The sequence below is a fragment of the Tyto alba genome, unplaced genomic scaffold (genome assembly GCF_018691265.1).
Source record: "Tyto alba isolate M040663 unplaced genomic scaffold, T.alba_DEE_v4.0 Super-Scaffold_2, whole genome shotgun sequence".
NCBI classification, from domain to species: Eukaryota; Metazoa; Chordata; class Aves; order Strigiformes; family Tytonidae; genus Tyto; species Tyto alba.
The window spans coordinates 89,682,188-89,706,209 of record NW_024881282.1 but is presented as its reverse complement, the minus strand read 5'-3'; the positions used below and the strand labels follow the sequence as shown (position 1 = coordinate 89,706,209).

Here is a 24,022-nt window from a genome sequence, read left to right as displayed (position 1 = left end):
GTGCCCGGAGATACTGCTTTAATTATAAATAACCTGAACCAAACCAAGGACGTGTTTGAACTCCCCTTCCCCAAGAGGAGCTTTCCTGAAGAACTGCGTTTAGAAAAACGCGGCTCGTGACGGGTTTTTGTTTGGGGGAAGGCCCCTGAAGAAAGGGGCTCTGTGGGCTCGCAGGACAGCAAGTTTCCGGGCTCTCCAGGGTCGCGCTCGCCTTGCCGGAATGTCTCGGCTCCTCATCTCCACAGGTTTTTGCTCGTGGCAGAGTCGCGGGCCCTTGAGCTGGGGGGTGCTCAGAGGCCTGCAACCGGTGGCGTGATGGGCCAAACCGCAGAAAATTCCATTAAAACGTGAAAACACACACACACACACACACACACCCCGCCCCCCTCAAATTTCTCCACAGGGAGGGAGGTCAAGCGTTGCTCCGGCAAACCCTCAAAGGGAGCGGGGGCCGCTGGAGGCCCCATGGCTCCCGCCGGGGCTTCGCCTCCCGCCGCCGCCATTCCGCGCCTCCGCCGCGCCCGGGCAGCGGCGGGACGGCGCCCCTGCCTCCCACCTCCCTTACGGGACTACATTTCCCAGCCTCCCCCGCGCCGCGCCGCGGGGAGGCGGGGCGGAGGGCGCGGGCGCGGGGTCTGCCGGGAGTTGTAGTCGCGGCGTGGGCGGCGGCGGGGGGGTGGGGGGGGACTGCACGTCCCGGCATGCCCCGCGGGCCGTGAGGGGGCGGGGAGGGGCGGTCGGTCCCTGAGGGAACCGGAGGCGGCGGCGGCGGCGGCGATGTCGGTGCAGGTGGCAGCCCCCGCCGTGGAGCTGAAGGAGCTGAGCGGCCCCATGGATAAGGCGGCGGGGCCGGCGTGCGAGCCGGTGACGCCTCACCCTCCCGGGCACGGCGTGGCCGCGGCCCCTTGCCCGTTAGCGGTGCCCGAACGCGAGGCGGCCCCGGCGTCCTCCCGCGCCGGCGAGCGGCCTCCCCTGAGCGGTTGCCCCGGGCTGTCCGCCGCCGGGTTGCCCCCCGGTGCCGCCAAGGTGCCTCAGGCTTCGGCCATGAAGCGGAGCGACCCGCACCACCCCCAGCACCGGCACCGCGACGGCGGCGACAGCGGCGGAGCCGCGGCCGAGGCGCTCGTCAGCCCCGACGGCACCGTCACCGAGGCGCCGCGCACCGTCAAGAAGGTAACGGCCGGGAGAAAGGACGGGGAACAGCACCCGCCCGCGGGCGTGGGGACCCCGCACCCCCACCGGGACATGCCCGTGGGGTACCCCCCCACCTGTGGGCAGGGGCCGTCCCGGCGTGGGGGTGCGTGTCAGTGTCTGTGTGTCCCTGCTTTGGCGTGGGGGTGCGTGTGTCAGTGTCTGTGTGTCCCTGCTTCGGCGTGGGGGTGCGTGTGTCAGTGTCTGTGTGTCCCTGCTTTGGCGTGGGGGTGCGTGTGTCAGTGTCTGTGTGTCCCTGCTTTGGCGTGGGGGTGCGTGTGTCAGTGTCTGTGTGTCCCTGCTTCGGCGTGGGGGTGCGTGTGTCAGTGTCTGTGTGTCCCTGCTTCGGCGTGGGGGTGCATGTCTGTGTCTGTGTGTCCCTGCTTCGGCGTGGGGGTGCGTGTGTCAGTGTCTGTGTGTCCCTGCTTTGGCGTGGGGGTGCGTGTGTCAGTGTCTGTGTGTCCCTGCTTTGGCGTGGGGGTGCGTGTGTCAGTGTCTGTGTGTCCCTGCTTTGGCGTGGGGGTGCGTGTCAGTGTCTGTGTGTCCCTGCTTTGGCGTGGGGGTGCGTGTGTCAGTGTCTGTGTGTCCCTGCTTCGGCGTGGGGGTGCGTGTGTCAGTGTCTGTGTGTCCCTGCTTTGTGTGGACGGGGTGTCGGTGGGGGCGGCCGTGTTTTGGGGACACGCTCCTCCCGGGGCACAGGGTCCCGTCTGCTCTTGACGCGTCCCCGCGGGGAGCAGACGCGAGCGCTGGCCGTGGGATATACCCACGGACACGTGTGACCGCTGTGATCCCGCCCTGCGGGTCCACATCGGCTCGTACGCAGGGTATGTGCTTTCTTACACGCCGGCGCCTGCCGAGGAGCGCGGTTACGCTCTGGGTGTGGGTACACCCCACTCCCACCCACACCCCGAGGTGTGGGGGTGTTCGCGGGAAACGCGGGTGTCAGGTATGTGAGCCCCCGCGTTCACGTCCCCGAGGGGTCGTCGCCTCGCTCGGCAATAACGGTTACACTCCAGATTAAAGAACATACAGAGAGGTGCCCGTCCCATCGCTACGTGAGGGTGAACCCAGTGTGGGTGCTGGTTATGCACCCCAGGGTGGGTCTGCACAGGGTGCCTGGTCCCCGGGGGTGCCCCTGTCCTGGCGTTTGCCTGGCGGGGTGTAAGGGGGGGGGGGTGCACGGCGAGCGTGTGCTGGGCGTGCGTGGCGCCCGCGGGCTTGTGCGGCCAGCGTGAGCCCGGGCTGCACGCCCTGGTGCGTAACCCCGAGATGCATACGTTGGTGAGATGTATAGACACCCCCGAGGTACGTAGGCACGTCCAGGAGTACCCGCAGCTGGTTACGTACGTGTTTGCAACCGCTTTTGTACTTAGGTGTGAACGCGCTTTTGTACTTTCTGTGTTTGCGCGTGAATGCGCTTCCTTCCGTGTGTGTATGTATGAACTGGCATGCGTGGAGGTGCACGCTTGCATAATGCGTGCTGGGATGTATGCAGACACGCATCTACATGCGTGCCGGCGTGCAGGTGTCTGTATACAGTAGTGACGTGTGTGGGACATACCTGCACACGCAGGGGAAGTATACCGGCAAGTTCACACGGTTTGATATCTATAGGGATGCAAACAGGTGCACACACGTGTACCTGCCAGTACACATGTATGCATACAGGCGTGCCTGTAACTGCTCAAATGCTGACGGAGGTAGTTATATATGCACAAAGGCACGCGTGCTCTCCTTGGATGCCTACATATGGGTGCCGAGGAGCACCCTTGTCCATATAGGCAGCCATAAGCCACACGCTCAGGCATGCACTTGTACCTTTGCACCTCTGCCCACGCCCAGCCCTACAGCTCTAGACGTCCTTCTGGACACATATGCAGCCAGACGTACAGACAGCCCCGTGTGTGTCACATATAGACATCCCTGTGCCCCTGCAGAGACGTTATGTCCGTACCAGCATCCACCTATAGATGCACCTAAGTTCACTCCCTGACCTGTTCATAAAGATTCATTTGTGCGTCTCCAAGCTCCTCGGGATGCAGCCATGGGCATGGGTACTCCCAGTAGTTGGGGGGGTACACGTACTCTCCTGTAAATACAGCCATACATCCCTCTGTGGATGGCTGTAGAGAAATGCACGCTTTTCCACAGGGACTCTTGCGTAGGAGCAACCCGAGCTGTCAGTGCCTGGCACCCTTCCTTTTGGAAATCTCAGGAGAAAGACTTCTCCCCTGTGATGCAAGAACCTTTGAGGGCACGTGGGGGGAAGAAGTGTCCCTGTCAAAGGGGAATCTCCCTACTCAGGAAACTTTGGGGTGAAGACTTCATCTACATGTTGCTGGATTCCCACCCTCTTTCGATGTTGCTCTGGTGTTGCCTCTCCCCTCAGAGGGCCTGGGCTGAGGGAGTTTGTCTTCGTGACCGGCGTCTCCTCCTGTGTGGCTTCCCTGAAATGGGAGTCTCTCCTGGAGACTCTGTGGGAAGGAGCTCATCCCTGTGAGGCAAGGTCTGCCCGTGAAGAGGGTCAAGGGCTCCTTCATCCTCCTGCTTGGAGAGGGGGGGGTTCAGTTTCTTGGTAAAGGATGTTTTTCCACTAAGATTGTGATTTCTGTCCCCTCTCCACTTGATATCCGAATCCTAACTCTCTATTTGTAGGGACCCTCAGGGTCTCTGTATTTCTCCTCAAGTGTGCTTAGTACTTCTAAGCTCCTCCCTTGCCCTTCTCCTTTCCTTTTATTTATTTATTTATTTTTTTTTGGTTAAACAACAAAAAGGAGTTTCTCCTTGCAGCCCCCTCCTGAAGTCCAGCTCTTGTCTGGGGAGGGGAGCTCGGTGTCAGACGACGCATTTGCATCGCTAAGTCTGGGAGAGAAGGAGCGAATTGAGGGTCGTTATCCGAAACAGCTTGGAGCAATCTGCATCATTCTCCCTGGATACTCCTGGTAGCAGCAGAGGATGCCTCATAGGAGAGGAGCGAAGGATGCCAGGCTTCCAGGAGAAACCTGGATGCGGGAGGAACAGCCAGGAAGCTGATGGAGCAGCAAAACTCCCCAGCTGGCTCCTTTTGCTTTGGGTGATGAGTTTGTTTAGGAGCTGACAATCTGTCTGGTTGCTAAAGGAAGCGAGATGTGTTGATGGAGGGTATCTGGGAGTACATACTGTTCCTTCTCTTTCTTTTCCCCCGTACTGTTGCTTTCCAGTGACTTCAGTGTGTGCGTTCCAGAGATTTGAGAGGTTGTTAGGCATTTCATTTACCAGATTTACAAATCCAGAGCCCTTTCCGCCGTTTCTTAGGAAGTCATGTTATTTAAATAAAACACCAGATTTGGTAGCCGTAAAATTGTTCCCAGTCCTGTGACTGAAAAACTGGGCACGCGGAGCTGAAGCATCTGTTGAAGGAAGGTTTAGTACAAAAATAAGTCTAAAAGAAGCAGATAAATTTTTTTAATTGGATCCAATAGAACTTTGCTTTAGGACCTGAACTAAAGGTGAGGGTCTATTTAAAATAGGTAAGGAAGATTGTATCAGATAGGTAGGGAAACAAGTTAAACTGTAGTCCTTGTAGTGTTTGTCTGGAATAAAAAAAAAAATCTCAGTATTTTTTTCTTGACTATATTAAAAGTACTGTTTTTTTCTGATATGTTGTGTTTTTTTTTTTTTCTTCCCCTTTCCTTGAAATTTAATCATGCGTTCTTGAAGTAATGTGTGAGCAAATGTTTATTTCATTGTTCTGACACAAGCGCAGAGTTCCCAGTAAACAGCTGTGACTGTTCTTTCCTCAAATACCAGTCTCCTTTGAAAACTGGTTTTATGTCGGTTTAGTATTTTACTTATGCCTGTCTGCCTTCACATGGGCTAATTAATTTTTTTTTTTTTTACCCTGATAGAGCAGGGACAGCACACGTGCCTGGACTAGCGAGTGTTAACTTCACAAGTTCGTATTTTTATTTATTTAGGCGATTGCTTCATTTTGTTGTAACATCACAGCTGATGTACAGACCTGATTCTGCAGTCTTGCACACCTGCTGGTACAAGAAGTGACGGCACTCCTACAAACCCAGAGGTCAAAGCCAAGTACACTGGGCTTGTCTTCATGACACCTGCAGGGGTGGCTCCCGTCAGATCTGGGCGATGATCTCTGTCATCACTTTTTTGTTCTCTTTGGATTCTTGCCGTAGATCCGCGCGCTCAAGGAACGGCTAGAAGGCCTCGTTTCTGAGACGACATTGGGCTTGACTTTTACAGCCAACTCTGAGTAATGGATGTGGCTGTGACCTTTATGTGCGTCTCCGCGGGTAGATTTAGCCGACCCCTGCTTGGCTAGGGCTGGTGAGTGGGTCTTTGGCCTGTGTCTGCACCGTGGGCTGGTGGCCAGAGCTTCAGAGCTCCAGATCTTCTCCTGCCTCTGGCTCCATGTCCTCACCTTCTCCCCTTCCCCTCTGGGTTCTCACGTGGCTCCGAGTCGGGGCGGTTCAGGGAGCTCAAACCACCTAAAACTCCTCGCTTTAAGTTGGGTTAGGTTTTCTGTTGGCGTGGCTCCCTCCCAACGTGGGGGTCGAGGAAGAGCCGGGGAGAAGCAGGGCGAGCAGCTTGGTGGGGATGGGAGGGATGGAAAGGCCTCTCCATGACGAGGGGGTGCTGGCTGGGGTGACTCAGGGGGTGCGTGGTTTGTTCTGCCATCCCCGCTCCCCGCGCGAGGTGAGCCACGGCGCTGAGTAACAGTTTCAGGTGTCCCGGGCTAAACTGATCCATGGTTGTGAGTCAAGGCCCTGACTCACTCAAATTGTTTATGGTTTTAGATTTGAACGGTGTTTGGATGATTAAATGATCGCTGGTTGATTTTTTTTTTTTTTTTTTTTTTTTTTTTTTTTGGGTGGGGTGGCCGCTTGTGTTTTGTCTTAATTCTTAGGGTATATTCCTTGATGAAAGTGGCCAAAAGTCGCAGAACTTCTGGAAATGTTGTCGTTGGTGTGTGTGAGGTGGGAGCCAGTAAGGGGCTGTAATTAAGGCTCCCAAACGGATTAGCCCTGTAACGACAACTCTGTGCCCCTCTTTAGCTGAGAGAACATAAACAGATGCACTTCTTGATTTAATGATTCTCAACCGCTTGGCAAGTGAGGCTTAGTAAGTGCTTGTACACCACACTGGGAAGTTTAAACGACAGCAGTTGTGTAGCTGCAAAGTTTTATATTAAGCGTATACTAATTTACAAAACGAAAGATTATTTTATATTTTTTTTTTTGTAGCAGCCACTCAGTATGGGAAGCACGGCATACTCCTTGAATTTCAAGCTGTGTCCTTTTGCTCCTTAGCATCAGGAAGACCAGAGGTTTCAGAATTGGAAGGGATTGATTTGCCGGTTTGTCGGTGCTGTTGATTCATGTAGTGGGCTAGAACAGAGCACAGCTTGCTTTTCCAGAGCTACGCCGCCTCTGCAGTGCCAGCGGCTGTCGAAAGCTGTGCCTTTTGTCTCTGGGCAAAGCAGAAAAAGCAGGGCGCAGAGAGGTATACAGTAACGAGGTGCACATCCTTCTGTAATGTCGCTGCTTGAGTATAACCTCTCTAAAAGTCCTCGCTGTAAAATTCCCCGCTGAAGGGATTACATCAAAATAAATGCCTGGTGCTCGCTAGACTGGCACATCACCTGACCGGTGAGCTGCGATGGGAGGTTTTGTTCTGCTAAGGCTATAAATGACTCTCATGTGGCTTGTCTAAACGATGACTCTGACCTTGACTCCCAGCAGATTTCACTGCCTGCCTTGGAAGCGTAGCTTTTCCCGTGTAAATTCCTCGCGGCGTTCCCACATCGTTCGGTGGGGCAGAGGGGTTTTTTTGGTAGGTGCGTGCTCTGTTAAGGGTTCCTTACATGCTTGCATTGGTTTTCTGTTTTCTCCGTTTTCTTCTAACCCCTAGTGATCACTTATGCCAGGTAATAAATGTTTCCCCTGAGGCTGAGTTCCCAAGTGCTGCTTGTAATGAGTGTGGTTTGAATGCTATTTAGTAAAATCTTGTCATTGGAGGCCCATATTCTTTTATTACGTATAATACTCGTGGGTCTGTCTCCCTATGAATGCGTGCAGTTTAATTTTAGAAGGTGCCTGCGTGTGACTGCTTAGAACTGTGTACAAAGATCAATACGTCAACCTTTGGGATGGAGGCTCGGGAACAGCAGAGAAGATCAAAGAGGACCGGGGGGGTGTGGGGGGGAAAAGTGATAGAAAAATAATGGCTGTGAATGCGAGGAGATGGCAGGCTGTGAAACGTAACGTCGTGGAGATGAGCAGCCGGGGTGTGGTTCAGGCTACCCCAAATTTGCGTTGTGCCAGGAGGCTGTGGCACTGTACCTCTGTTGCTTTCTTGAGCAAAAAAATGCTGACATGCATAATGACCTTTGTGTTTGTCCTGGAGGGGCAGCAACCTGGTATTTGAATTTACAAGCAATTAAAAGCGTGGTCTTAGCTTTGGCCCTGACTTGGGGCTTGAAAGATGAGCGACGTAAAGCAATTACAACTTTCGGAGCCATGTTTGACCTTTTAGGTTTTCTTTTTAACTCTGTCTAGTGAACTGTAAAACAATGGGATGATTTAACTCAAACACGGAGGGGATGGAGGTAAAACTAAAAAGGAGGAAATCAGCCAGGTAGCGCAGAGATAATGGGCAGATTTCTCTGTATGACTGCGTGACCTGCAGCGTTGGTTAGAGTTGAAGAATACTAAAGACTGAAAGAATAGAATTGCTCCAAATGTTCTGTGGAGCTACCGCAGTGGTAGGGTACGAAAACTAGCCACTTAATTTTCTTCTGTGATATTTACTCTTCAGTTTTGCAGATTTAAGCCAGAGGTCCAAGAGTAGAACCTCGGTCATGTGAAGGAAACGTCCTCCTTGAAGTACGATGGCTGATGTCCTGTTAAATTCCTACAGAGAGGGATGAGCTATAGGCGAGCTACAAAATCTGAATGATGAATGGAAGAGAGACAGCCCGAGAAATAAGGTCCAGCCTCTAAATAAAAATACTGGAGGCTGCTTGCTTTACATTCTGGCAAAACTGTTAGTTTCTAGGGTTTCAAATGAACAACGAACTGACTAGGAGGAAAAAGGTGAGTTAAGGATAAAATAAGCTTTAAATATTTCTTGCACAAAATCCTCTATGCTCAGGTCTGCAGTTAGGGGCATTAGTAGCAAAAAAAAAAAAAAAAAAAAAATTATGCCACTGAAATGCCTTCATTTCAGTCTAGAGAAGCCATAATTAAGTTAATTTCCTCCTTTCTTATCAAATGGCTACCAGTGTCAGTTTAGGGTCTTTGCTGATAGAAAATTTGTAAATACAGACGTGAGGTGGGGATCCTTACAGCCGGAATTCTCTAGGAGCAGTCGCTCTCAGTCTCTGATGCAGGCTGCAAACAGAAAGGGAAAAATTGTGTTTTCAGTTGCGACAGCAATCCTGTCTTCTGTTAGAAGCAGCCTTCTCGAGATCAGGATGAAACATTACGATGTGGTGAAAAGGAGTGAAGGTTTGGTAAATTTTATTTACTCAGATTTTTGTTGTACGGGCGTGGAGACGTGCTGTGGTGGCCGCTCGCAGGTGTGCTGCAGGCAGCGGGGAGCGGCAGAGGCGATTCTGGAAGCCTCAGTTCGGTGCGTGCGTGCTGGATTCAGTGGCAGACTGTTCTGGGCTTTCGACTTAATCCAAACTCTGGAATGAGAGAAGTCAGTAAGAGAGGAAACAGGACTGAGGAGCGTGAAATAATAGTTCTTCAGGGAGCCTTGAGGTCAAAGATTTAAAAAAAAAAAAAAAAGAATTTTTTTTCTTTTTGAGACACCCCTCAACTGACCGTATCCCTGCTTAAGGCCTTGGAGCAGTCAGTCCCTGTCGTGCATGTGCCCACTAGCTGTGTACTGAATGCCTTTAGAAAATGTGGGGTTTTTTGTTTATTTGTTTGTTTCTAGTTACATTTTGGGAAGGCCAGTGTTATCCAAGTATTTTGCCTTGGTGTTTTTTTGCGTCAAAAAATGGTGCAGCTATTTCTAAAGCAGGAATTCCGGTCTTGCAGACAGAGCTGTTGATGAACTACTGGCTTCCTAATGAAACTTAGAAACTTCATATTTTTTGCAGGTGCAGCTCATTTTGCAGGTACTCCAAAATACAATTCATAGCATGAAGAACGCTGAGGTTGTTCAGATGTTGTTGCTTCAAAAAGTGTACAGGAAGCTGATTAAACCAGCGTGCTGATTTACGATGCTTTTCCCTGCGTACGAGCTTTTGTACAGGTTGTGCTGCAGAAGAGAACCTTTAATTGTTTTTGAAATTTATTATAGCACTGTCACTGGAAAAGGTACATGTAGAATTAGATAAATACGTATTGAAATAGCTTTTATTTTTACTGTAGTAGAAATATGCAGAGATGCCTCGGGTTGTTAAAGAGAGCGGAGGCTTTCGCGTGACTTTCCAGAAGACTCGGTGACCAGCACGGTTCCCTGAAGTGAATGACATTTACAGGGACTTTTCTGAGAATCGAATGACACGGTCGTGCCTGTGTGTGCTTTCTGTCTGAGATGAAAGGCTTTGCTGCAAACGTAACGTTGGAGTGCTGTAGAATAAGCAAGGACGGGCGAGAGCCTAGAGTCAACGCTCCTCTGCGCCCTCGACAAGCTCGCCGTAGCGCTGGCACGCTTTGCAAAGTATTTTCCAGCTTTTGCAAGAGAGCACTGCTTCACCTCGGCTTTGTAGCTGCGGTATTGATGCGCTGAAACGAAGACCACTTGTGTGCTTGGGGTTTCCAGTACGGAGTGGAGGCGATCTGACCTTTTTCCCCCAGCTGTCTCGCGCCGTTGCTAAATGGCAGCCTCTTACGGAAGCGCGGTTCCCACCGGCCTCAGCTGGAGCGGTGAGCGCTCAGCACTTCTCCAAGTTCTGGATCACGAGCCACGAAACGAGGGTGATCTGGCAGTTAATGGCCCGATGCCGGGGGGGGGGGGGGTTTGCCGAGGGTGCCTCGCCTCCCGTTGCTGAAGGGCGTGCCCGCACAGATGCGGGCAGACCCGCGCTTGCTCTGCGCGCGCTGAATTGGTCAGCGGTGAGTCACTTGAAGCCTTGTTCTCCCTGGGATGCATCAGCGCTGCGCCCCAGCCGCCGCGCAGCTTCTGGACCGCAGCTGGCTTCTGCCCACCCAGCTCAAGCTCCAGTCTGTCTGCACCTGCCTGCGTAGACTTGCCTAGAGCAACCCTGGCAAAGAAAAATGCAGGATTTAATTACGTCGGGCAAGCGTTTACGCGGCCTAACCAAAACCTCTTGTTCTTCTGGGAGGCTCCTGACTCTTTCTCTGTGCGCGTTGCAGCTTCCCAAGAGGAGAAGCAAAGCGTCAGGCAAGTCCAACCCTGAAACCGTGTCCTGGCCACTGGTGGTGACAGGTTCCTCTGAAAGCGGTAGTGTGCGTGCGCGCGCGCGCTCCTTTGCGGCATATGTGACTTCAGGCTGAGCGAACGACCTTAATTCCAGGGATTCTCTATTTTTGCTCAGCTTTTCAGCCTTAATATTCTTCTAACAGCACTTTTAGCGTTTTGCTATGTGAAATGTTTGAACGCTGCAGCGTGCCGACCTTACTTTAAATTGCAGTGATAGCAGTGTTGGAACTCCAGGTATTTTTTTTTTTTTAATTTTTATTTTTTCCCCACTCCTGACAGAGCCTTAAATAGGCAGCCAGTTGCATTTTTCATGAGTGTCAGGAAAAAAAGAGGAAAGTCAGTTGAAAAATTAGTTAGCTACCCAGAGCTGCCGAACCACTCTATTTCAAATTTTATTCCAAAAGCAAGTATTTAAAAATAGAAGTAGCACGCACATGCCTTCATCTGACAGTAAGGGAGCTTTGCTTGTTGTTTGCTTCACAGAGGTGAAGTGATCGATGTTTAATCCTGAAGTTATGTGAGAAAAACCGGGGAATGGACTCTTCCCATAAAATGACTCAAGGGCCAATTTAGGAAAACAGCTTACTGCAGTTCACGCTGGTATCTGTTCCCAGCAAGCTTTCCTTCCAGCTACCCAAAAGCTTGCTGACTCAGATTTGGTGTTCTCTCCATGACTTTAGTGTTTATGGAGGTGGGGAAATCTGCTTGGATCATTTTCAGTATCTAAGATCATTTTTATTGTTTGCAGAATGCCCTAACATGTGTTTGATGTGGATTTTTTTTTTTTTTTTTTTTTAATAAAAAACCCCAAGCTTCTGCATTCTGGCATGAGAGATTACTGCCATAATTTCCAGCGTTTCACATGGACTAGTGAGGTATTAATTAAAAGTGGCTTTCTGTAATATTAAAATGCTGTCGTTTTTCTACTCTTCGTTGGCATTGAATCCCACCTCAGCCTTGCTATCTGCCGTTACCGTGTGAGATTTCAAGGGCCAATAATAAAATCATTTTTGTTTTCAAGTAATGTAAAACATCGTTGATTCTCTTGAAGATTTGTCTCGCGTGCATAGGGTATTGTTACTTTTATGTGCTTTTAGCAAGTACGTCGAGGCTGCTACTTGGCTTCCCACGGTGAAAGGTGTGATAGAAATGAAAGTGCTTGCGTGCTCCCTGCGTTTGTTCAGCTTTCCCTGGGCTGCTTCGGAGGCGGTGGTGGGTCGTGGAGGTGACGAACCGGGGGAAAGGCCAGAAGGCGAGGAGTACTATTTCAGCGATACCGAGCGTGCGTATTATTTTTTTGTATAATTTTTTAATTTTTGGACTGTGATAAGCCACTTGGCAAGTTCAGGCAAACAGCCTGAGAAGCAGCAAGTAGATAGCGGGTGAACCGTCACTTTATTTCATGCCCTGGGTGCTGCAAGGTGGAGGCTTGCTTTTGCCATGTGCTGCGCATGCTGAGAAGGTGAGAAGTTCAGAGGACTTTGACATTTGCTGTAACCGTTTTGAGAATTAATCTCCGGCGAGACTGCTTTTGGAAGTCAAGACGTGCAGCAGCGATACGTCACGCTGCTGCGTTTTAAACCAGCCGGGAGAGAGGGAGAGGGAAAACCAGGTTGGCCCAAGAGGTAAGCTTTGCCAGGCTTCGGGCGCGTGTGTGTCTGTCTGGGAGGCAATGCCTTCTCTTTGTGAGGTTAAACCTGGACTCCAGCCCATCCTCCGGCCAGCAAACCTGTTGGAAATGGATTATCTTTCGAATCGCACTAACCTGAAAAGGAAGTCAATCTCAAGCCATTGTCGTAGTTGGTGTCAAATCCCATGTTTTGTTATTTCTGCACGCTTAATTTCTTTCATTTCCGATGCTCAAGTCTTTAAATCGGGGTGAAGATGTCAAGAAGCAGGCATTCATTGTGGGTTTGTCTTTTTTTAATGTGCCACTTTTTTATGCGAGTAATTTTAAGATTTTTTTTTTTTTTTTTTTTTTTTGTAGGCAAAAGCAGGGACTAATTTTTGGAGCTGTAGAGTGAACCTAGTTTGGTCTTCAGCATTTTGAAAGAGGCAGAGGAAAAGAATTAGTTGCCTTGAGGAAGGACTGAGTTGTTTATTTGACCTTGGTAGCTGACTGTAACTTCTCAGTTCCTCTAAGTAACGTTGGTGGAAATGGCTCTGTTGGGAGCAGAGATGGCAGCGGCCTTGCCTGAGTGCACTCCCTGCCAGTCTGTCCAGGTTTCCCCAGACCTTCAGAAGGGAAGAGTCTCTGCTAGCGTTTGGAGAGCCCACCCGTGCAGTAAAAGCCAGTCCAGGCTTTCCTCTTAGCTATCAGCTACCACGTCCTTACCTGATTTTTGACAAATATTATCTTGTTCCAGTACTCCCCCTCCAGCATACGGCTGCCAAGGTGGTTTTCCCGGCAGCCTGCGCAGCGGCTCTCTGCGGCCGTGCACAAGTCCTCACCCCCACCCCACCAGGGACTCGCCTGTATTCTCAGACCTTTCCACAGCCTCTTGCTCTCTTCTCCTTTGGAAGTCGACGTCCGGGTGCCCTCCTTGATGCCAGACACTTGTTAGCCCAGCAGTGGCTCCCTTGGAACCGCGTCTTCCGTATCGCCTTTGTGCTTTGAAGGAGGTTGGTGCGATGATCTGCAGAGCTGCCGTTTGTCCTTCTTGAAGTCGCTCTTTGTTCGATGCCAGCAGAAGCCCGACGATGTGTTGGTACGGTAACACCCCTCATCACAGGGGGAGCTGGGAGCTACATGAGCACGCAGCTTGCTCTGGCTAACCCGTTTTCATCCTTTTTCTGAAACAGGAGTATAAAACGGACGGAGGTGGAGTATGGAGACTGAAGGTCTTGGCTGGGAAGGGAGGGGGTAGGCGATGCCTGGTGTGGGCAGAGGTGGAGGATTTTGTCAGAGGACCTGCAGTTCCTGTTGGAACACAGCTCCCAAGGGCTGGAGCAGCGGCTAATTCTGTCTCCTTCCCCATCTGCTTTTACCCAGCTCTTTTTCTCCTCTAGAACCCAGGGCCTTCTGGGCTCAGGGCTGCTGTGAAGGCCAAACAAGCAACACTTCCTTGTCATAAATCAGGGATTTTCTTTCAGTATCCTCGATCTTGCATCCTTCCAAACAGGTTTCCTTTTCTCTGTGTTTGGATCAAATACTAAAAGTCATCATAACTTACCTGTTGGAGCTAGAAGTGGTTTTATACATGGCCAGAAATGAAAGATCCTACCTATTGAGTCGCAAGGCACTGAGAACATGCCAGAACTCTGCATGAATATTAGCTTTTTTTTCTGCTTCTGCTTTATTAGCACTGCTGTGATCTATTTCTTGTGCTCTGATGGATGTTGAGATCTAACCTGCTGCCACTGAGACTGATGACAGGAGAGCTGCAGCTTAGGATGAAGGTATTTTAGACTGCAGTATTTTAAACACTGCTGTTAAGTATTGCTGAAATATCTACAGTCTTACATGGGAAGTCTTATTTCAAGCTTAAATACAAGAGTCGGGGGTGGTGGGTTTGTTACCACCTTAGTTTTCCTGCCATAATCATTATTTCCTAACATAGGCGTGAATTTTAGCTGGTGGGGAAAAAAAACTCTGGAGAGGAGAATAACCAAGCAACAAAATAAATAGTGGAAGAAGTGCTGAATACCAGACTATCCCTGATTTTTGTTGTCTGACTTTGTAATGCATTTAAATAATGCACAGATGAGCGCAATACAAGCAGGACAAATTAGGCTTCACTGTGATAATTGTGGGAGGGGAAGTCTATTAAACTCCTGTTGCATCTCCTTGCCGGAGCAGTGTCCTGCCTTACTGGGTAACCTCCCCAGTGCCGCTGGTGTTTGCAGCTCAGGTCAAATTAGTGGTGTCTGCATATTCTAGAAATGCTTTTTTAATTTCTTCTTTGAGGTTTGCTAACTTGAAGGCATTATGTTGCACATGGCAGACTTTGCCAGCTCTCATGGTTCTCACCTCTCTGCTTCATTTATCAAACGATAAGGTATTTTGGGCGGTCATTTCTGCAGCTTTTGATCCATGTGCTTCATCCCTGGCCACGTGTGTTAGAAGACGTGGGAGAAAAATGGGATTTTTGTGGGACACTGAAGTAGCTAATCTTTTTGAAAGCTTCCGTTGTTCGCTGTGCGGGAATTAGAGCCAAAGGAGGGTCTCGAGAGTGAGGCACAAACTGGATCTCAAAGGGCTCCCAGGCGTAAGGCAGCTGGGACTGTGCTGGTAATTTTCCAGGAGCTGAGGACCGCATATGCGGGTTCGGCATCTACGTTGTCTCTAATGAGATATCACAAACCGTGGAGAAATTTCTGCTGCTGCTTTTAAAGCTGGTGCGGGATGATATGTGACTTTACAGAAAACAGTCTGCAGGGTGGATCACCCAAGCTGATACCACAAAAGGTCAGATTTTGCTGCTTTTTTGTTTTGCCTTTGAGAAAAAAGCTGGGGTTTGGACATTTAAAGTTGGGAAAGAGAAATGTAAGGTCTTCTGCACTTTCCCAGGGTAAGAAGTGGAGCTTCAACCTGCCGTACCTAGCAAAGTGTCCATACAGACATTAATACTGTAGGTCCAGGAGAAGTTCTGGAGAGCAGAGGTTCTAAAGGGGGAAAAAAAAAAATTAAGTGAAGAAGAAAATAATTTGTATTTTAATAGGGTGAAAATTTATGTTTGGCTTTACTATCCTGGTACTTAAGCACTAGGTGGGTGCCTGTGGAAGGCCTCAGTCTCAACTAGTCTGGCTTTCAAAATCCCTGGAGCGAGGATCCAGACTGGCTTTGTGCAGCAGGAAGAGGGTTTTTTTCACCGATTACATTCTAATGTGGTGGGTATCTAACTTGTCCTACGCTGAGGTGTTTGTGTCTGAATTGCTTAAGGGCCACAGATGGAACAGCGTGGTATTTAGCTCTTCCTCTGAACTAGCTAGCTCAGTACCCCGTGCCTCATTTGATAGACCTGAAGCCCAAAAGGAAGACTAGAATAGCTTTCGGGGAGTTTTTTTTGTCTAGACTACGGTCAGCTTTGCTTATTACAGCTGTGTTTAAATTACAGGAGTATTTTCCACACAACTTTTCCAGTCGTGCTATGGGCAGTGGTCAAAGAAGAAACTTAGAAGTCGCAGTTGGAAACCTCTTCCTGCAGCTCATAGACTCTTACGCCAAACTTCCCGTGCTGTTGCTCCAGGATTGCCATGTTGGTTTATTCTCCCAACAACTAGGAGTGATTCTTTCAGCACCTTGGACTTGGTGTGACGTCGTTGTACTACCTTTCTTTTTTCCTATATAAGAAAATCGCGAGGACCTTGTTTGACTAAACGAAATAGTATTTGATTTTGGTTCTGCCCTGGTGTGGGCTCATCCACAGCTTCCACGTGGATGAGAGTGACAGAGCGCTTGCTGGACACGGATACAGAGGCAGCTCTTCCCTGAACAAAACAGTTTTGTTTTTGTTTTGTTTTTCTTTTCCTTTTTCCTTCTTTTTGTGTCAACATCCTCTGCAATAATCCAGGCTTTTAAGTTGTCTTACATTGGGTTATTCCGTGCTAATGTTATGCAAGATTCCTGATTAGTGGTGTGGAGTTGGAGTTGTGAGACTACTTGGAGCGATGATGGAATTAAAGTAACCGTGGCAACCATTATAATTAAAATGGGCTTCCTTGGGAAGCGAGGCTGTGCGTGTCTGTGTGTACACACTTGCTGTATTCATTCCTGCCCTGTGCAGCGGCACGGTGTTATGTAAAATGTTTAGTGCCCCGGCACTCGGGGTGACCGTACCGGTTTTCGAGTGCGTCTTTTGTGAGCCTTTAGCCTCGCCAACCCACTCCTTTTTCTCTGAAAAGCAAAACCTGTTAGCTCCCTCAAATTCATTTCTTGGATGTTTCTTGCTGTAATATTTCAGCTCTCGAGTACAGATGCCGCTGGAGCGCGGAGCTTGGCGTGTACCAAATCCCTTAAGTTTTCTGAGTAATCGTGACGATGCGTGTGTGGGTTTGCGGCGATGAGCACAGCCAACTCTCGTCTTGCTTAATGGTTCCTTTAGGTTGCGTGGAGAATCAGTTCCTGTAATTCAGGCTAATTATACCAACTTTTGGCTCTTGTAGAAATGCAAAATTAACCGTGTGCTTCGGCGCTGTTATTTTGATGTGTTTGGCCATGGCTGCTTCAGATGTTTATACCACTGGAGAGCAGAATTGCAGCACAGGAATAATGGTGGAGACATCCTTAAATGTCAAAGCTGGGGGAACAAGCTGGTCGTTGTATGAACTTTCAGGAAAACTTTGGGATACTGAGCTGTTGTAATGCTGTGCTGCACTTTCAAAACCCAAAGCTTTTTTCTCTTTTTTTTTTTTTTTTTTTTTTTTTTTTAAACCTGTTGTTTATGGGCATCCTGTGTTATTTTTAAGTGAAAAATTACTCAGACATTTCTCTTAATGCGTTCAGCAGTGCTTCTTCAATCACTCATTCTTCCTTTTCTGTGTTGACCAATATTCCTTGCTGGTGACTCCTTGGTTAATTTTTAAATGTTTTTCCACTTGTGGAACAGCTATTTTGCTAATCTACCCAAGCCAGAGGATTTTTCAAACAGATAAATTGTGTCCTGGTCAACATCGGGAGGAAAGGAAGCAAGGGAGAGAAAAAGAGAGAGGGGGGAAAAAAGAGGATTTTTTTGGTTTTGTTTTGTTTTTTTCTCCCTGGGTTGCCACCCTTCACCGTTCACTATTTCAGGGGTGCTGGCTTACACTTCGGTGACTTTCTATTTGTCAAGTCAGAGGAGAATATTTCAGAGATCCTCTCTGCTGGTTTTCAGAGGAGTTATTTTCAGATGCGGCCCGCGACGATGTTTACACTGGCTCTGGCCCTACTGTGGATGCGAGGACAGGACCCCGTCACGTGCGGGCTCATGTCTTTCTGTGGAAAACTCTATTCCTGACGGGCATCGAGGCACCATAAGGGCACGATAACGAAGCCGTTATCACCGGGAAATGCTTTACACACAAACTTTGTTTTGTAAATACCTTTCATACAGACTGTAGCCCATAATGTTTAAGCTGAATGCGGTCCAAATTGATGCGGCAGTAGGAGTGAAAGGAAAAGGAGGGGAGAAAAAAAAAAAAATCCAGTTTTGAGTCTTGCTTGAAATTCTTATGTTAAATCCCCATTGCTCGAGAGGTAGAGGAGAAGTCCAGAAAAGCCATCTGTGTAGTAAAGGCTGTTTTAAGAATAGTTGCTGGGTTGTGAGAAGGGATAAGGCGATTGCATCGGCGGGGAAGAGGAGGGAGGCTGGAATGGGTCTCTGGGGAGCCTTCAGCAATGGGAACGACTTTGAACCGCAAAGGGATGAAGGAACGCGTGATGTTTTGTAGGTGAATGTGTTTGCAGGGTCGCAGCCTGCTGCCTCGTTGCCCACGCCAAGGGCAGCGTCACGCGCGTCGTGGGTGCCACGAGAGCTCGGTTGCAGGGGAAGCCGTGGTTTAGAGCAGGCTGTCGTTACCAATGACATTTCTTGCGTGGCGTGCTGCAATCCCCCTGCGCCACCTTCGGCTCGACGGCACCTGCGGGACCGCTGGCGAGAGAAGCCTGCTGTCAGACGGGGTGAGGTTGGAGCCGATGCTGTGGCGTGTCTGGGTGGCACCGGAGATCCGCCGTCACGCGGGAAGCCTTCAGAAGGGAGCTGGCTAGCAGGAAAACCAGAAGCAGTTTCCCCGCAAAGCAGGCCTGTGTGGAATGCGTGCAAGAGGATGCGTCTTGAGAGGTGAGTGCGTCCTTCGTCCGGCAGCGTTAACAAAGAGAGGAGCGGAGGAGCGGGAGCCAAATGGGTCTTTCTAAATGGCAACAAAGCCCGAAGCCTTGGTCTCTGAAGGTTGTGTGTCTGCTCATCTAGTTTTTAAAAACTGTTTCTGTGGTTACCAAACAAACAAGATCAGACAAAGGCAGTGCACGTAAGAGAGCCCAGAAGGCTTATTGGTGGTTAGCCTGTGCATATGTAGGCTGGAGAAAAGCTGCCTGACTGCAGATTAGGACTTGTGCGTGTACACAGGTTTAGAGACCTCCAGATACCTTCAGATGGCCAAACAGCAGGAGGAGTGCTGGGAAGTAGAAGTTGCTTTCAGGCCCCGGGGGAGGAGGGGGGAGGGAAAAAAAGCAGCAAAGCAGAATTGCTGAGTTGATGTATGTCTTTGTGAATGGAACGGCTTCAAGGGCGTTGCTTGGGATTGTTCATTCTTCATCACCAGCAGGCACAGAAGGGCCGAAGTGTCAGTTCCTAATGGAAGGAGGCTTTCATAAAAAACACTTCAGTTCCTGTTTTCCTGGCTCGTTCTTGAGCCTTGAACGCAGCACTGAAAGCCTTTTGTTTCTGTGGTGTTCAGTTGACTTGTGAAATGCTCTGCAGGACAGATATTGCTGTGGTCCGCACTTCGCTGTGGTCTAAGACTGGATATGCAAGCATAGGTTCTCACCCAAATGGCAGAGGGGAAGAAAGAAGAGAGATGTAAACTCTCATTTTTCTCATGGAAACCTTCCGCTAATCTCTGGGTAGGAAGAGGCTTTCAGGAACGGGGAAGTAAGGAAGAGAGGAAGAGAAAATCTTCACGTGATTCTGAACTTTGCTGTCTGGTGGTTTGAAGATGACCTTGGGCAAATTGCTTTAGCTATCTGTACCTCCTCTTATTTACAAAACGAGACGATATCAGTTATCTCCTACAAGCAGATCTGAGGGTGGATGAACGTTTATCCCGTGCTCTGTGCTGGATTCGTTCAGCGCTCTTTGAAGACCACTTGCAATTACAAGATAGACGAGACGATAATCCACCCGATGCTTCAGAAGAGCTTTTTGTCTGACATCTCACGGTAACTCCTCGTGCTTTTCCAGCTCTGTCTCCTGAAACGTTTGTGTGTCTCTGCTGAATTATTCCACGCTCCAGATTGCTTCCTGCCTGTTCTTACTTTGCCTGGACGCCGGCCAGCCGACCCGCCAGTTCTCACACCCGTGCTCTTCCACCATCCCCTACAAGCCCCGGCCCAACGGGGTCTTCGGGACTCATTTCCGGACATCCAAAGAGTTCAAGGGAAGGGTGAATGTATCCTGAGAGGATAGGAAGGAGCATTTGGGTGTGGAGAGAGTTTGCTCCCAGCTGCACCATGCTCATGCTGTTCCAGGATGTCTTTTGAGCTTTCGAAAGGGAGCAGCCCCCCAAATATAAAAGGGTTTTTAGTTAGTTCTAAACAAGTTACTTTTTTTTTTTTTTTTTTTAAATTGGCAATGACTCAAACATCCATAAAAGTGTCTGGCGTTAATCTCCAACACCGAAGTTCTGAAATTTATTGCTTATAAATGTAACTTTTTGCGGACTCTCTTCAAGTGGAATCAGTTTCTTTGAGGCAGTACAGAGCCTCTGAAATACGCTGTGCAGTACACAGCTTTGCTGGACCGATTGAAGAATTATTTTGGGTTTCGTGCCTTTTGACGATTACAGGAGGGTGGTGCCCAGACACTGCCCACAGAAAGCTTTTGGGTCAGGAAGCCAGTTATCTGGTCACCACAGTAAAGATGCTGCCGGGTAACTCTAAATGCCAAGAACTTTCTGTGCTTTGCTTTTCATTTTTCCTTGACTTTTTATTTTTCATATAAGTAAGTTGAAACATTTTCTGGTTCCTCTGTGGCAGATGCAGCAAGATGACCACAGATGAGTCATCGGCCCGCCTGAGCATGTAAAGCATTTTCAGTCAACGCTCTTCGTGGTACGGCTTCCATGCTACGTTTTCTGTTGTCTCATCTGCCTTTAGCGAGAAGTTAGCTGCTAGTACAGTGATTATAAAACACGAGAAAAGCTGCTTCTCTGGTCTGTCGCATGAAAAGTCTGACAAAAGTGTGTTTTAGGAACTGGCACGAGGAAGGACCAGGTTTTGGACACTAACGCTCTGGCTGATTCATCAAGTGTTTTTTTGGATGTGATTTTTGGCTACTCTGCCTCAAGTAACCCAGTGGCAAAACTGAGTAGGTGTGTACAGACCTGCTAAGCTTCCTGGCCAAAGCCGAACCCAGACAATGGTCTTTTTATGCATTTGAAATTCTGAGCTGCTTTTTCTCTTGTTTATTTGTTCTTTGCTTCCTGCTCTTTGTCCTTTCTCTAAAGGAACAGTGAATGAGTACTGGTGGCATTGCTTAAAGGGACACTGCAGTCTCATTACTGACCTGTAGGGAGGGAGGCTTGGTCTAGATTTACGCACACAACCACTGAATCAAGTGGAATTTAGGTTCTCCCCAAACAAATTTTTTAAAAAAAAGTACCCTTGAAAAATATCTTGCAATTTGTCCTTCATCTTCATCCATCAGAGGAAATTGTTATGGGTTATACTGAATGACCTTGTCTTTGAGATCAGATTCATTCTGTTTTTTCAGTGGTTTCTCTGGACTTCCTTAGCAGGGTTTGGGAAGGAGATATTTTTTTTGTGTTTTGTGGGTTTTTTTTTGTTTGTTTTGTTTGGTTGGTTGGTTTTTTTTTGTGGTGATTTTTTTAAAAAAATTTTTTTCTGTAGTCATGGCGAGAGATGAGCACCCATGTTTCTCTGTTGGGATAGCTTTGCCTTCCTTAGTGAAACATTTAGACACATGGCTGCCTTCGACTGTCCATCCCCCTCTCTTGCTGGAGGTATCATGAAAGAGTGGATGTGTCTTAGCCAACGTGTTAAACTGACGTCGCCCGTATTTTCTATTAACTCAGCGTGCTGCTGAGGTGCTGGCAAACATTAGTTCTGCCGACTCTCCTGGGAGAATGGTGACCTCGGGCAGAAAGGCGAGGTAGAAGTCTGTATATAATAACCACTGTCTTCTGCCAGCGAGGGCCTTCTTCCCTCATCATCTTAAAGTTAGGCAAGACTGTTGAATCATCTCAGCCACTTCGTGCTGCCCGAAGATCTCACTTGTACTTGTGTGGTTCCACACCCTTCCTCCTTGCGTCGTTGCTCCTTGATTTTTCTGAGGTAGCCTTGCAAAAAAATGTTGGAGGGTTGGTGGGGAGGATGCGGGTGGGGCCGGGCTGAGTCGGAGGGGCTCACAGGAGGATCTGCTGGGTGCGGAGCGAAGTGCTGCGTGGTCAGGAGAAGAGGAGGAGGAAGGCTGAGCAGGCCGACCTTTCCCTTTTGGTGCCACAGAGCTGCTGGATTGGATCGAGCAGCCTCGTAACTTCATCCATCATAGCGATTTTTATGGTATCCCTAAGGTCATTTGGCACCAGGCTTTATGGTTTTCCCGCTGACTACCCAGTAACTGTCAGCGAATTAAAAAAAAACTGCTCCCTTCAACAAGGATGATGAAATCAGGATGGCAGGTCTTGGACAAATCTGGTTTTGAGTTGTGTCCGAAAGAGTCGAAAAATATTCTAGGTGAATGTAAAAATTTTGAAATACTAGTATTCCTTTTCATGCAGCTTCCTTCGGCCTCTTCTTATCTGAGAAGTTCAGCCTTGACTCAGTTCTGAGATGGCTTTTTAATACATGTAAAGTTCTTGGGCTGTCAGACTTCACTGTCTTTATTCAGTTTCTGAGGAATTTTTGAACAGAGGGAAAGAAATGTGATAGAATGTATTTCAGAAACAAATAAAATGGAGAGAACAAGAGCAGAAAACCGCCTAAAAGGCGCCTTTCGAGCACATTATAATACATCAGAGTGGAACTTGAGTCAGTCGCTGTAAAGATTTTGACCCCCCTGTTTGTCTCAAGGCTTTCACCGATCCTATTCCTTTTGTTTATTTTCTCCATGTAAAATGCATTTAGATTGTCAAATATCTACACCCCCAAAAGAATACCCGACTCTGAAAGAGTACCCAGCAGAGACCTGCTCGTGTCCTGCTATGTGAGGCAGAATAAAGGTTGCAAATTTTACCTTTTTTTAATGCCACTGAGGTTTGGATCATCATTTCACAGGAGGGGAACCGTGCTTGTATTAAGTTATTCTGTTGTCTACGTCTTTGGGTACACAGATGGATACTTTGATATAGGCAGTGTGTCTAATATTGGGTCTTAAAATAACTTGCAGCAGATTTAAGGCAGAGTAGGTGACCTGAATTCACCTAATTTTTTGCTGGGGAATACTGCAAGTTAGGACTGGAGATGCAGAGCTTTTTATGCTTTGGGGGCCTGACTTTCCCAGGGACTTGGAAGAACAGGATTGAGATGTCAAACCCAAAGATCGGGGTTGTTTCCACTGGCAGCTCAGGAATTGCTTAAATCAGCTGCTTCACCCCAGGTAGTAAGATTTATTTTTAGCTAGATTTATTTAGACCCATGTGCTGGAGTCCATTTCTCTCATGAATATGGAGGGGCAGAAGGGAGCAAAGTGGAGTAACACCTTGGAGAGAGGCCAGCACGTCACAGGGCAGCATTGCTCTGGCATTTTGAAAAGCCAAGTAACGCTCGAATGTAACACTTGTCCGTTCACAGCTGATGAGCAAGATACTTCAGCAAGAAGCTGCTTCTCGGAAGATGATCCGTCGGGGCTAAGGTCACTCCTCAGAAGTGTCCCTGGGTGCCCTTACATCCGCTCTGTGTTTGAGATTAAACCACACAGTCCCAGCGAGAAAAGGAGCGGAGCAAAACGGTCCTTTTAGATAGAAACCGTATGGTTCAAACTTCCTTTAAAAGAGATGGGGAGTCATCCCGTGCAAAGCGCAGGTGATGGACGGTTTCCCGAACAAATGGCATCAGCTTGGCTCTCTTCATGCCTTCAGCTACTTGGCTTTGCTTTAATTTCACCTTAATTCCAAACTCTGCCTGACTTCTGAGCGCGCAGACTTCTGTTGCCACTTACAGCAGCGTAGAAGCTCGTAAGTGTGTGTATGGGGATGGAGTCGAAGTCATTGGATAGAGACTACCTTAAGAGCTGACGTAATGCTGGTATTTCTGTTTTGTCCCTGCTTCTTTCGTGGATAATTTTCATGTCTGAATTGTTTTTAGGGCAATAGTATTTTTAAGATGTTAGTTCGTCGCTAAGCAAGATGTGGATCTAACCGTCGTACCCTGCACCCTAGGCATGGCCTCCCGATAGACCTAGCCTACATTTTCCTCTCTTGGTCAGGCTTGCTACATCCTTGTCATCTTCTTGTCTGTTTTCTACTCTTGTCTGAATCTGATACGTATTTTATTTTTAGAAAAAAAAAAAAAAGCATAAGTTATTAGCTGTCAAAAGGCAATTTCTGGTTTTAGTGATCTGGGCTTTACCACTTGTGGCTTTGGAGATTTTCTAGATCTTGGTGCCAAGTTGCTTATCCTGTTTTTCTGTTGATTGCAAATAGCTCTGTTCTATTAAGATATTAGCAATAGCTAATCTGAAGAAGTCGTCAGAAATTACTTTTTCACTCTAGCTACCTAAACTGCTAAGAGTTTGTTTTTTTTATTACCTATCCATGTCAAAGCTTTTAGAGAAAA

General features: G+C 48.5%; 1 protein-coding gene across 1 annotated transcript in view; it reads left to right on the top strand.

The window, feature by feature from the left end:
* Positions 1-720: 720 nt before the first annotated feature.
* The window catches only part of AHCYL2 (adenosylhomocysteinase like 2), a 111,391-nt gene continuing 88,089 nt past the window's right edge, over positions 721-24,022 (top strand). The window contains exon 1 of the mRNA XM_042791942.1: positions 721-1,173. Coding sequence (XP_042647876.1) covers positions 778-1,173 — 396 coding nt within the window. The 5' untranslated portion in view covers positions 721-777. The remainder of the gene's footprint in view (positions 1,174-24,022) is intronic.